At 42.1% G+C, this 14,973-nt stretch overlaps 1 protein-coding gene across 4 annotated transcripts in view; it reads right to left on the bottom strand.

The window, feature by feature from the left end:
• The window catches only part of NEO1 (neogenin 1), a 233,387-nt gene extending 219,832 nt beyond the window's left edge, over positions 1-13,555 (bottom strand). For 2 of the 4 annotated variants that reach the window (XM_087428672.1, XM_087428673.1), the window contains exon 1: positions 13,090-13,555. In XM_087428672.1, coding sequence (XP_087284798.1) covers positions 13,090-13,219 — 130 coding nt within the window. In that variant the 5' untranslated portion in view covers positions 13,220-13,555. The remainder of the gene's footprint in view (positions 1-13,089) is intronic. The other 2 variants (XM_087428670.1, XM_087428671.1) reach the window with 1 other exon arrangement.
• Positions 13,556-14,973: the final 1,418 nt, after the last annotated feature.

Below are 14,973 nucleotides of genomic sequence, written 5' to 3'. Positions count from 1 at the left end.
CTCAAAATATATAAAGCAAAATCTGGCACAAAAATAGGAGAAATAAAGTATCATGGAGGAAAGAGACAAGAGAGCAAATATACTTATCTCTAGAATTCCAGAAAAGGATAACAAACAGAGTATACATAATAAAGTAATAAAAGAAGAAAATTTTCCTACCCTAAAATAGATTTGTGCATTCAGAACAAAAAGACTCACTAAATAGAGAAGTCACATCATACACACATTTTAAGTTAAAAGAATTCAGCTATATAGGAGAGAGAATATGAAATAATTTAAATAGAACAAACCATTCTATCTGGCATTCGGTATGAGCATGCGATATGTGATATGAATTTGTTGTTCTCCCAGTTGAGCTCAGTTCCAGCGTGCCTCTCTCAGTAAGAGCATCTCATCACCTTATAATTCTAGAGTTTTAAAAAAATGTTTCTGAACAATATAAACGCAATCTTCCTCTTCAGGCGGTTGTCAACAAAAGAAATAATTTGTTCCAACACTAAGAGGAAAAACTATCTATGTCCAACTTATCAAGAGATGAAATATCAGCCTCCAATGTGGGGCTTTCCTAAGGTATGTTAGAGAGGAGTATGATAATATGCAGTTTTCACGTCACTTGCTGAATTTAAATCTAATGCCTAACTAAAATGCAACTCCACTACGTCAGATTAAAAAAAAAAAAAATCAATGAACAAACTCCCACCTAGTCATATCCTGGTGAAATGTCTAAATCTCAAAGTGCACTGACAGAAAAAAATTCTAAAAACATATAGATTAAAAAAAAAAAGGATGAGGGTACCTAGTCGACGTTACGTACAACATTAAATGCAGGGGGGAGAACTGTCCAGTGAGTTCTGAAAGAAAAAGACTGACACAGGAAGTTTATATCAAGGTCAAACTATTAGGCATATGCAGAGGCAAATTGTAAAACTTAATTGTGAACAAAGTGAAACTAACTACCAAGTTAATACCACAATGTTATCTGATATTCTTACCCACAAATTTTAATGACTGACACGTAAGGCTGATTTTGGAACTGCAAAATCTCTACTTAACTACAGCTACTCTGAAGGACGCTCACTCTTCCACAAAGCTTCCACAAGGTTTTTTTTAAAAAAAACCCCAAGGATTTCTTCATAAAGTAGCAAAAATTAACTCCTCAGAACTTCCCAATACACATTATCCTGAAGCTTATTTCCGTGGCTTTGAATAAACTCCAGAGGAATCAATGTTTCATAAAAGATGCCCACAACATCTAACAGGAAATAAATGAAGTCTTAAAAAGCAAATATGAAATGATAAGGTTAATTTTCAGGCATTAAAAATTGGAACAAGCACTATCTCCAGCTTCTTTTCTAGCATCCCAATCTTTAAAAGATTATCTGGCCTATGATTTCATCATCTGATAATCACCACTCCATTTGTAACAAACGATAAAGTTCAGAATTAAAAAAATGAACCTTTCAAGAAATGGTTTACTGATCAAGGACACTTCTGTTGCTTTTGCCTTTACCCTGCCTGAACTCATATGCTTTTCACTTCGCCCTCCTTGCCAAAAAAACCTTCCCATCTAAAAAGCCTACTCACATCTTCAAAACCAGCTCAAGTCCTACCTCCTCTAAGAAAAGTAACCAAATATGCCAAACTAAACGAATCCTTATCCTTCTGAACATAAGTTCACTCATTTAACAATCTAATTATACACAGCTCTCAGACAAAAATATAAACCGACTTATATAAGCATTATCTAATTTTCATATATTTAGCTAGTCTCTCCATCCAGTTTATAATAATAATAAAAACAACAATAATAACAGTTTACATTTAATGAGTGACTAAGATAAACCAGGCTCTGTTCTAAGCATGGACATATTAACTCATTCATTGTTCATCTCAGTCCGGTAAGGTGGTAAGTTATTATATACGTTATTTAAAGTAAAGAATGGTTCAGAATTGTCTTTGCAAGCCTCCCCTCTCCCTGCCTAGCACTCTAACACAGGGCTGTGCCATGCATGTAAGGGTAAGGAAAAAGAACCAACATTACTTTAGCAGTATCCCATGTATTCATACAGATGTTTCTGAATAAGATATCCACAGGCAAAATGAACTTTACCATTTTACATAGCTCCGATTCTAGGTACTTATCTATCTTCTTCTGTAGACAGAGTAATATTTACTACCTTTGGACACCCAACTACGGGTGTATATTCAAGTCTTTGCCCTAGGTTTTCTTTTTCCTTCCTCAGGGATATGATCTAGTCTCACGGCTTGAACTATCCACCTCTATCAGGTAATTCTTGAACCTACATTTCTAGTCAGAGGTCTAGACAGACCTCTCATCTGAGCCCTAATTCTGTAACACCTTTATAGAGATGTTCTGCTGGCATCTCAGGCTCAAGGTGTCCAAAATGGAAATCATATCAAACTTGTCTCTCCTGCTGCATTTCTTAATCCATGTTCCACTTTAAAGCACCTTGGTACCCTGAGTTAAACTGGCATTCAACTATTTAACCGAACTTATTCAGTCTAAACCAAAATTCTTTTTTTTTTTGGCTCCTCCTGTCTTAAAAGAGGTAATGGCATCTGTTTCAATTCCTGTTTTCACTCAAATCAATGAATAAAATATTTAACTCTTTTTCCTTCCAGTGAACAAGAGCAGCGGTTGGCACAAGTCAGATAAGCAGACTGACTTGATTACTCGTTCACTTCTCATTAAGTTAAAAACTTCAAGCAGCCATAGGAGTTTTGATCATTATAAAGTTTTAAAATTGTTCCTATTCTTTCTTTCTTTCTTTATTTATTTTTTTTTGTGAGGAAGATCAGTCCTGAGCTAACATCCGTGCTAATCCTCCCTTTTTTTTGCTGAGGAAGACCGGCTCTGAGCTAACATCTATTGGCCAATCCTCCTCCTTTTTTTCCCCAAAGCCCCAGTAGATAGTTGTGTCTCATAGTTGCACGTCCTAGTTGCTGTATGTGGGATGCGGCATCAGCATGGCCGGAGAAGCGGTGCGTCGGTGCGCGCCCGGGATCCAAACCCGGGCCGCCAGCAGCGGAGCGCGCGCACTTAACCGCTAAGCTACAGGGCCTGCCCCAAAATTGTTCCTATTCTTAATTACGTATTGTTTAATTTATATTTATAAATGAACCACTGATTCAAGAAAAGATATAGGAATATGAACAAAAGACACAAACAGACAATTCTCAGAAACAATATAAACCAACAGTAAAAATCTGAAAAGACGCTCAACTTCATTAATAATTTTAAAACATAAAATAACTAGTTTGGGGCAAGGATGTGGGGAAAAAGGCACTCTCTCATTTGCTGTTGACAGGAGAGTAAATCAGCTTTTTGGAGAACAATTTGGAAATATAACTATCAAAAATTTTAATACACATGCTCTTTTACCCTATACTTCTACAAACTTATTCTATAATATATTTGCACATGTGCACAGACATCTGTAAAAGTGGGTTCACTGCACATGTTTGCAATCAAAAATTTAGGAGCATCAAAAGGGAACTGGTTAAATAAATTATGATACATCCATAAAATACCATATGGCTTTCAAAACAGCTAAGATAAACTTATATGTATTCTCATGGAACGATGTCCTAAAACAAGCTGGAAAACAGTATGCACAGCGCAACCCAACTTATCAGTTTTGTTATATATGTATTATATAGTTTGAATAATTAATTGTAAATATAAAGCAGAAAGTCTAGAGCTATTAAAAGGGATTATCTCTGGGGAGAGGGTTGGAATGTATGACTTCACTTCTTATCTTACATATTGTTTGAAATTTTATAATGTTTTTAATTTTTTTTAAATCAAACCAACAATTAACTTTATCATAAAATTAAAAATTCACATACTGTACAAATTTTAGCAATCAGAGTTAGAGATGCTGCTAATAAAGATAAATTCCATGGCTAGAGGGGTAGAGACCAGCAAAGAAGGAACTCTGCCCCACCACCTCACCTCTCTTCCTAGTTACAGTTCCTTTCCTCCCAACTCAGGTGTCAACCTGGACTCATACTAACTTGAGGTGAGATGAGACTTTCGAGATTTCTGTGGGAAGACGTATCTCCAAGACAGCAACTGTATCTATAGTCTGAGGGGGTAAAAGAAACGGCCAGGGCCAGGCCAAATCCATTAGCAGTGAGAGAGGGAAAGAAACTTTCCTCAACCTGGCTGAGACAATTATTTCTGTTTAAGGGAAGATCTTTGTGTTCTTATGTTTAAGTCTTCTTCCTTACAAAGGTCATCACTTGCTCTTGTTAGGAGGCATTCCCAAAAATAGTCTTTCTATCCACTGTTGATCAGTTATGGGCACAGAAATCAGCTAACACAGCTTGTCAGAACTGCATATGAATTAAAGATAAATAGGCTCTAAACAAGGACCTTTGGGAATCCGTAAAACTTATTTACTTTGATGCATACACTTTGAAAATTATTTCTCTTATTCCCTAGCCTTCAGTTATATTTTAAAGATTTTATTTATTCAGTTTTTTCCCCCCAAAGCCCCAGTAGATAGTTGTATGTCATAGGTTCACATCCTTCTAGTTGCTGTACGTGGGACTCGGCCTCACGTTGGACGGAGAAGTGGTGCCTCGGGGCGCTCCCGGGATCCGAACCCGGGCCGCCAGCATCAGAGCGCGCGCACTTAACCGCTAAGCCACGGAGCCGGCCCGCCTTCAGTTATATTTTAGAGGTGAGGGTGCATAACGGTTGAGTTCTACACAGGTGAGGTGCCATTAATAAAGGGGTTATCACCATAAGAAGTGTACACAGAATGCTTTGGATATGTGACACCATGTAAATTTAAAACAACTAATAACCCTACCTCAAACTTCAAAAGCTTTCAAGAATTAACCAAAAAGATCCTATTTTAGTTGTTACATTAAAAGTTATGCTATGAAAAAAAACTTATAAATAAAACTTATAATTTGTTATTCTATCCCCGAATTTATAAATTATAATGCTATCATCTTAACTAGACCTTATAGATAAAGATATACCTTGGTGGTTTTTTTTTTTTTTTTTTTTTACTCACTCTGAAGCTGAAAAACAAATATTCTGTATTCAGTTTCTATGTAGTAGCGCTTTAAAAATTCACTCCGGGGTCTGGCCCAGTGTAGTAGTTAAGTTTGCACACTCTGCTTCAGCGACCCAGGGGGTTTACAGGTTCGGATCCCGGTGCAAACCTACGCACCACTCATCAAGCTATGCTGTGGCAGCATCCCACATACAAAATAGAGGAAGATGAGCAGAGATGTTAGCTCAGGGCTAATCTTCCTCAGCAACAAGAGGACTGGCAGTGGATGTTAGCTCAGAGCCAGTCTTCCTTACAAAAAAAAAAAAAAAAAGTCACTCTGCTCAAGACTCCCCAGGTAAGTTTTACCAGCTATTACTGACCAACAATAAATCCTGAAAACCAGTACAATCAATCTCCAGATTTCCCGAAGACATGGAAGTAGCTGCACCCCCAAATGGCTCCATTATTAGCATCCACACATACTCAAACATTCCAGGAATCAGTTCACTTAGAGGAAAGGAAATATCACTTCCTCTGAGAATTCTAGTCTACTGACTTGGTAAAACTAAGTTAGGACTACTCTAAAGATATAAAACCAAAATTATGAGAGAAAACAGCACTATTACTTGATCAACAGTAACACAATGATTCCAGAATTTCTTTTCCCCACCTACAGCAGTAATGACATTTTCTCCCTCCAAATCAAGTTATCTATTATCTACAGATATGTCTTATCTCTGCTATTAGACCAAGGCTTCCTAAGATAGAAAACACGTCCAATTCATCTCAGTATCTCAATGCAAAGCTTTGTACATAATTAGTCCTCAAAGATAACACGTTCGCAACTATCCAAAATTACCTAAATTTTCAGTTATGGCTATAAAAGAACTGTTGGACTTACATAACTGCTAGCTCGCTCACTCTCGCGCGCGCTCTCTCTCTCTCTCTCTCCTTTCTTTACATAAGGGAGTCAAAAAGGGAATCAAAACTTGCTGATTTCAGGGCCGGCCCTGTGGCTTGGTGGTTAAGTGCGCGCGCTGCAATGCTGGTGGCCCGGGTTCGGATCCCGGGTGCGCATCGAGGCACCACTTCTCCGTCCATCCTGAGGCCGAGTCCCACATACAGCAACTAGAAGGATGTGCAGCTATGACATACAACTATCTACTGGGGCTTTGGGGGGAAAAAATAAAATAAATAAAATCTTAAAAAAAAAAAAAAAACAAAACTTGCTGATTTCAGCCAGATCTGTAACTTGGTCAACTTACTTGACATCCCTTACAAGCCTAAGAGTAAGTATCTACTATTTCAAGTAATATTGCGACTTAAAATATCTGACAATTGCTTAACACTGAACCTTTACTTCTTGAAATCAGCCCTAAAGCTATTTTTACACATATAAAATCATACACCACTATTTACAAGCAACTCGAAAGCTTTCCCCCATCACATCCTAGTCTACACCTGAAAAAAAGATGTACAATAACTTGAGCTTTAAAGAATGACAAAAGGTAATTCTTACATCTAACAACGGAAATGATCAGTGTTCAAATACAAGAACTGAATAAAGGTCATTTAGTTGTGATAAACTCACCACTCAATTTTATAGATTTCAGAATTATAGAAACTTGGAGGTAGAAGGGACCTTTGAGATTACCTATTAATTAGGTACTTAATTAACCCCTGCAATTAAGAGATGAAACAGAGAAGGTATGGGACCTGCATTTTAAAACAATGGCCTTAAGTACTCAAAGTTCACAATTAAAGGTTAAAATATCTTGAAAAAGTTGTAAAAGTACTAGTCAATGGTATTACTCTTAATGATAGCATTACTCTTCTACAATAAATGGAACCCTGACTCCCATATACATGCAAAAAATTATCTTTTCACCAATAATCCCATATGTGGGAATCCAAAATATTGAAGGAAAAGACCATATGCAGGAAGATGTTCATGACAGCATTCTTTATTATAGCAAAATACTGAAAACAACTTCAACATCCATAACAGCAGAATAAATAATTAGCAGCAGTGTGCAGTATGATAAAAAGTACAGGCTTTGGAGCTGAAAGGACCTGGATTCGAATGCCAACTTTTCCACATGAGAGCTATGAGACCTTTGGCAAGTCACTTAATTTCTGGGACTCAGTTACCTCATCTGTAGAATGGGGGAATATTACCATCTTCCTCACAGGATTGTATAAAGGATTAAATGCATAAAAAAGAGCTTGGCACAGTACCTGGAGCTCAGTGAGTGTTCAATAAATACTACTTTTTTTGGCCACTATTATTATTATATTCATTCACTGGAATATTATACAGACATTTTAAATAACGGTTATAAGAAAATCTATGTGTACTGGTGTGGCAAGATCTCTAACGCACTGTCAAGTGAAAAAAGCAAGTTGAGAAACAATAGGTAGCATGATCCTGCTTATGTGTAAAAAATAAAACTATATACACATATGTAAATGCAAGGGGAAAGTATTCAAAGTGATTAAGGGTAAAAAAAGGAGTTTGGTAGAAGTGATAAAACTTTTTACTTTATGTACTTCTATATTGTTTTACTTCAAAACATGTATTTAAGTATTTTTAAAAATAAAATGATGATTTAAAGATAATGTGGCAACAAAGAGAAACGGCATGTTAAGGGAAAACATCTACATATAAAGTTGTATATACACCATGATTACAACATAATAATGAAGTGCCATAGAGACAGCAAATAGAAAGAAATATACCACAGATACATGAGTGAATCGAAATGACTTTTTTTGTCTCTATTTCCAAAATTTTTTAATCAAAAAATTCCTTTCATTCTAAACAAATCCAAAATTTGGGTTCTATTTTAATATCATCTTTCACTGGCTTGTGTTCCATGACAAAGCCAATTTTTTTTTAAACCATAAACACAAGACTTTTCCTCACCTCATTTAGCTCTCTGGTCAATAAGATCTTACTTATAGTCATTTCCTATGACTGTTCTCCTATGGTTGATACAATTTTACCCAGAAGCCAAAACACCTACCAACGACATGGTAAATACCTCCCAAACACATAGAAGTCACTAATAAAATAAAGCGTTTGGGGAAAAAAGACTATTTAATAGATAAACAGAGCCTCCATATAATAAGATTAATGTTACCCAATTTTTTTATTAGCATAGAGAAAACTCATAAAAAAGAAATCAACAATGACCAATTAAGCCCACAGAAAAAAAATCTACACATTCAAAAAATTTAATAGAATTACAGTATATTTTTAAAGTTTATAAAGAAACATTAAAACCATTCTACACACAGTACTTTACAGTTATAAGCAATTTTACATTTCATTCTTCTGACAATCCAGTTAGATAAGCAAGGTATTACTCTTGCCTGCCTATAGTCCCCAACAGATTATATGGGAAGGTGAACCATGAGTCACATTCCAAATCTTCTGCCTCCATATCAAAGTCTTTTTGCACTATCCCACATCACGTATTAATTTTCATACGGTTACTAAGAACAGTCACATTTCTTATCTCCTTTGAGCATTTATCCTGGAAATCTATGAACTCTTTTACTCCTCATCCTGTTAGGAAGGCAGAGCAGGCATCAGTCCCTGTTTATAGAATACTTGTGATTTTTCCAAAGACAACAAAACTAATAAATGCTAAAATTGCAGCATATCCAGAGAAGGATGACCAAACTCACAAAGGGTTAGAAAACTAAATAATGTGAGGAGTGGCTGATTAACTTAGAAAGAAGGAGGAGGAGAAAGTGACACACTCACACACACCCATTTTGTCATCAGACACCTGGAGGGCCATCATATAAAGGAATCAGACTTGCGGTGTATGGCCCTGGGGGTAAAAACAAATGCAAGCCAACATTCACACAACAAACATTTACTGGGTATCTACTCTGCCAGATGCTTGTGCTACACTAGATATAAAAAGATGAATGCCAGAAGTCCCAATCTTCAAGAGGTTCGGAGTAGTCGAGGCAACAAGAAAATAAGTAACACAAGAGGAAAAGTACTCAGAAAGCTATGAAGACACAGAGAATAAGGACTCTAACTCTCTTTGAGGGAGGGGCCAGAAGAGAAAAATTCACGGAAAAGATCAGTAGGAGTTTCAGAAGTGGACAAGGTGGGAAGTGGCGTTAACAGGAAGAAAGAACAGCACCTGCAAAGGCATGAAAAAACATGAAGCTCTGCAGTAAACACAGAGCAGTGGAACACCAGGTATGTATTAGAGGTGCCAAGAGACAAGGCTTTAAATTGGGGGTGGGAGATGCCAGTGGTAAAGAACACAAAGGGCCCTCAAAATCTCCATGCCAAGGAGTTTAGACTCTAACACTCAAGCTATGGGATTCTAATAAGAAATTTTAAGTAGGAGAGGGGCACGCTCAGAAAATACATAAGAAAGCTCATTCCAGCAGGAGGACAGACTTCTAGAGGGTAACAGTGAAGATTAAGAGACTAATTACAGAGTCACTATTGTTAGTCTAGGTGGGGATGATGATGAAAAAATACAGACTGAGATTCAGAAATATCTAGGAGGTAAAAAACAAACAGAACTATAGGCTATAGGAATAGGGGAAGGAGAGGGTCCAGGATGACTTTTAGATCTCAACTTGGGTGAACAGCACACCCAAGGCAGGTAAACACAGGAAGACAAGCCTACGCAATCTTTCAAACAATGTGAGAGCCCTGGGCCAGGAATTGTTTGTTATTGTCTAGAGAAAGAGGCTGAGGGAAGCCAGAAGGAAGAGGAGCAAAGATGAGTTTACCTTCGGTCTTGTGTTAGTTAATGTAAGCTGCCTATTCAGTGAAGCTACTGAGTGGCACATGAAGAAGAGTGGAATAGGAGAGTCATTAGCTTACAGGTAGCAACTGAACACAAGCAGAGTATATAGAAGGAGATCAACCTGAGATACCAATATTATAAGGGGGTGAAAGAAAAACTTGAAAAACAAATGAAGACTTGATCAGAGATGTAAGAGATGAATCAGGAGATAAAGTGATGCCAAAAAAGGGAACAGAAGAGAAAAAAATTCAAGAAGGGTAGGGAGGGTGAAAATTAAAGCTAAATATACTGCATAAAGCAAAGTTTACTAACAGAAGTTACTCAAAACAGGAATAGACTACCTTCTGAGGTAACACATCACATCAAGTGAATGACTCAAGCAGAGCGAGTCATCTATGCAGGATGTTGACCAGAGGATTCTTACCTTAAATGAGAAGACGAGCTACATGACCTCTACAGCACACCTCTGAAGTCTAGGTCAAGGCTAGCCTCAACACTATTATGACATTTCATCAAATACTCATTTGTAATCTGACCAATGAATAGCATATTTGATTATTCTATTAAAAGTTAAAAAAAAAATCTCTCTATATTTCATGTAACTCAAAAGCAACCAATACTGGATTAAAACTTTTCACTAATTCTGCTCTTGGAGTACAAAAAGTTGCTGAAGAAGGTGTGGAAATAGCTGATCTGGTCTACTTCCAATTCAAACTGGTTCCAAATGAGCTCTCAACGTTGTCTTCCTGACTTTCTCCATTCCTGCACCCCAATTCCACCCCATCACCATTCCTTAACCTCTTCCGCTCTGATGAGAGAAGACTTGCATTGCATAGGCTGCTCTGTCATGTCATCTTTCCCTACGTCCCCTCATATCTTTTCAGTAATCTGCTCTTCCTTCCTTCCTAAAACCAGACTGTGTGCCTAATCATTTCCAGCCTTCCACCACTGTTGACCATTTGCCATCACCAGTCCTTCCCTCTCCTTTTTCCTCCACCTCCTCTTGTCTATACGTCTACCCTAAGTTGGAAAAACACTCCATTTCTCCTGTTGCCCCACACCCTATTTTTCTCCTTTTACTACCAAATATCTCCATTCCCCTACCACCTACTCACCGAAATCCCCTACAGAAAGGTTTCTGAGTCTACCCCTCTACAAAAATAAAAAGTTAACAACCCTGACAAATGACGTCCGATTTACTGACAGCTTATCCAGCTGCGGCTTACTCACTTCTCAATTCCCTTGATCTCTCTACAGTTTAGGACAGAACTGACCAACCCCTCCTTATGGCAGTTACTCCTTTCGCTTTTGTAATGAGGCAAGGGGCTTTCTGGAAAGCACTCTGGACCAAGAATAAGAAGACCCGTGTTCTAGATCCAACTCTACCACTAATTAGCTGTGCACCTTCTCACCTCCACTCCCACTCACCCCCTCAGATCTTACTTCTGAGACACCCAGACTAGGTTAGGTCCCTGCTATACTGTCTCAAAACCTATTCTCCTTTGTAGTCCTTATCACAACTACTTAATTACATAATTGGTAGTTGAATGGCTATCTTTCCTACCGACACACCAGACTGTAAGCTCCACAAAGGGAGAGCATACATTTCAGCAAGGCTTGCACCTCATCAGGGCAAAATAAAAGCCTGCCAAATGAAATCAACGTTGAAATAGATGTTACGACCACTTCCTAAGGCTCTATTATTTTTATTAACCTACGTAATAAAATACTAGCACTTACAAAATTACTGACGAAATTTTAAGCAGAAACTCCACCAATTACCTAAAACAAACATAATATGATGAACTACACATAAAATTTTACATAGAAAATTAAGTAAGAGTGAGAGAGAACTTGTCCGCCAAGATAGTTACATTTTTCTTGCTCATCCACAAGAATAGGAAGGGCTGGATTCCAGGACCAAAATGTGTATTCTAAACCATGTTGAGGCTGAATGCGCAAGTGCCAGTTTGATACTAAAACACTCGTGTTTATATAGCTGTTTAGATAACACCCATTGGTACTGCAGGTTTAAAGCTCTTAGTGGCAAAAGCCGTGAGATATCTACACTGGCCAAGAAAACCCAAAGAAAGTTTATCGGCCAAGTTACATTACAGTGTGATTTTAAATATTATTTCACATAAATCAGGGAAAAACAAGCAATGGTTTAGTGATTAGAAGTTGCCACTGTGCCTGATCAGATGACTTTCAAACGCAAAAATTTCAGATCTCATGCAAGTAGGTGAAAGTTTTGTCAAGTTTTATGATACACCACACCTTGGTCAAACAATTTAAACAGAGTACATGCTAAGTTGCCCTTCAACTGCTGAGTGTGTCCGGCTCCTCAAATACACCGTAAGGTCTTTCCGAGCAGATTTGGCGTTTTGTTAATCGGCCCCCTTAAATAAACAGGAATGCAGGTGATTTCAATAACCTATGATATTAAAAAACCTGAAAATGGCTTTTGAGGCTAAACATATTTACATATTGCCACGTGAAAACAACGTACAAGTACTTAAAATCCGATGCTTGGACAATTCCCTAGGTTAAGAGCGGTTAACAGGCTGTAAATATAGTTGTAATCCCCAGGAAAGAAGAGGCATTTCATAACGGAAACACTAAGATACAATCATTTGGAGCCGTTCCCCAAAGCGCCCTCATCGCTAAGTCAACACCACTGGTAGTGAGGGGGCAACTGTGCCCCTCAAACACCCTCTCTCTTCCGCAGCCTCTGGGCTACAATCCTCGCACAAGGAGTCCCTCGAGATCAGCCAGCGCTTCCCTGGGACTTCAGCTGGGAAATCCCTGGCCAGGGAATGCGGAGTTCAAGCCCCCCTCCCCCTTCCTTTCCTGAAAATTAATGAATTGGCCGTACGATTGTTTATTTAATGAGGTGTGTAGTGGCCTCTACTGGTGCTTGTGTGAGCACAAGAATGTCCCACTCTTACAAGTGGGATGAGCCTGGGGGAGGGGAGGGAGGCGAGGGGTGAACCTGCCTCCGGGTACAAAGCGCACAACTAGACCCGGGAGCCCCCGACGCGTCCCCGCGGCCGCCCCTCCCCTAACGGCGCCCCCGCCCGCCTACTTGACTCTCCGTGCGACGCGACCCCCTATCTCTTCGGCAACCCGAGACGAGGCAGAGAAGTTCCTGCACGCTTCCTCCTGGATCCTAAACAAAAACACCGCAGCCGCGGCCGCCGGTGCCAGTGCCGCGCCCCCGCCCCCACCCCGCGCCTCCCGGCCCGCGCCCCGCGGCCGCAGCTTACCTGGGGACTGCGGCGGGGAGCCGCTCCTGGCGGCCGCGGCGCCCGGCTCCCGGCGCCCGAGCAGCAGCAGGCAGCAGAGCCAAAAGGAGGAGGTGCTGAGGAGTCGCCGGGCTCCCCGCTCCGCCGCCATCTCTTCCCCGCGAGCGGCGGCGGCGGCGGCGGCAGCGCCGCGGAGCCCTCGCCGCCTTGCCTCCCGCGCGCCTCAGCCGGTCCCTCGCTGCAGGCTCGGCTCCCGCGGCCGCCGCCGCCGCTGCTCCAGCCCGGCCTGGCCCGGCCCGCGCGGCCCCTCTCGCGGGAGGGGAGACTCGGGGGCGCCTCCCTCCTGCAGGGGGGCGGAGAGGGGAGGAGAGCGGAGAGGGGGGAGTCAGTACATTCCGGGGCGTGGAGGGGGTCAGTCTCCAGGTTCCAGGCGCCGCCACCCGCCGCCGACTCCGACTCCACACACCAGCGCGAGGGGGGCGGAGACCGCAGGCGGCGGGGGTGGGGGGCGGGGGCCCGGAGCGCGCACACCCGCGCACGCGCAAGCGCGCGCCTTCCTCCCCCGCACGCCCTCGGCTCCGCGCGCGGCCCGCCCCCGCTCCAATCCCGGCTGCCGCCTCGCGGGCCGCGGCGGCGGGCCCGCTCCCCTCCCCCTTCCCCCGGAGCCGCGGACGGGCGCGGGGCGCGCGCGCCTGGCGCTGCTGTTGGCGTCAGGGAAACCCCGGAGAAACGGATCCTCCTCCTCCTCGCGTCTGCCGGCTGGCCGCAGCCCCTCGACCCCTGTGCCGGTTCCTCCTGCTCCTCGCCCCGGGGAGAAATTCCACCCCCTCACCTCCCCAGACGCCTCCGGCTGCAGAGACCTGAGGGCGAGAGGCGCTCCGAGCCCGCGCTGGTCCGGGAGGCCGGAGCGAGCGCGCACCTCTCTTCTGCCTGGGCCCAGGGCCTCTATATAGGGCCTCAGAGGAAACCGAATGGCCTCCGGGAGGAAACCTGGGTGCGCAGAGGGTCGGCACCGGGATTTATGTGCTCGCCAAAAACAATAGCGATCCCGCCCGGCTCTTGCTGGGACCTGGCGCGGCTCCCGTGGGAGGGGGCCCGCCGCGCCGCCGCTGACCTCCCGCTTCCCGGCCGGGCCGCCCTCGCCGGGCGCTTCCCCCGGACAGTGCCGGGGCCTGCCAAGACCGCGGGGCCCGCTCCCCCACCCGCGCCTCTCGGCCCCGGTCCAGGGAAGCAGGGCACAGACAAAGGTGCCCGGTGTCCACTCCTCCAGCTAGTGCAGGGGCCCGGGCCGAGCCCCAGCACTCCCGGGGGTTAATCCTCTGGCTGTGACTGAAACCTTTTACCTCTCCCTTTGCAGGCCGCTTCGCATATTCGTACCTGGAAATCACGTCTTTCGCCGGTAAACCGGGAGCAAGAGGGATGTGATTTTAAACCACTTGGTAATCGTGTGGCAGCGCCTAGCCTCCCCAAAGTTGGAGGAAAGCAGTTTGTAGTTACACTGCTAATGAGAATACTGATAATTTTATAAGCACCCATGGAAAATAGTTTAAGAAAATATCTTTGTATGGTTGTGCACTTGGAGAGTCATGTTTCATTGTTAGTGAGTTGGATTTTTATTCACTGTTACCTATATAGTCAATAACCAAAATGTGTTGCTTCCCACGAGAAGATGGCTATTTCTCTGACTTCCACAGCGCTCTGTGCCGTCTCGTAATTACTTTCTTGAGATGTTTTCTTTTATTCTAAAGTGTCAAAATAAGCAATAGAAGGCTTGCGTTAATATTGGGAGGGAAGAGCTCAGAATCCTCATAAAACCTCTTAAATCATCAGAACGGTAGCGTTAGAAACCCTCATCACAGTTCCTTGAAACAATTGACTCTTAAAAGAGCAAACAGACGCTTATTG

The sequence above is a fragment of the Ceratotherium simum genome, chromosome 3 (genome assembly GCF_057802395.1).
Source record: "Ceratotherium simum simum isolate JZ-2026a chromosome 3, ASM5780239v1, whole genome shotgun sequence".
In the NCBI taxonomy this organism is placed as follows: Eukaryota; Metazoa; Chordata; class Mammalia; order Perissodactyla; family Rhinocerotidae; genus Ceratotherium; species Ceratotherium simum.
This window is presented reverse-complemented; position numbering and strand designations above follow the sequence as displayed.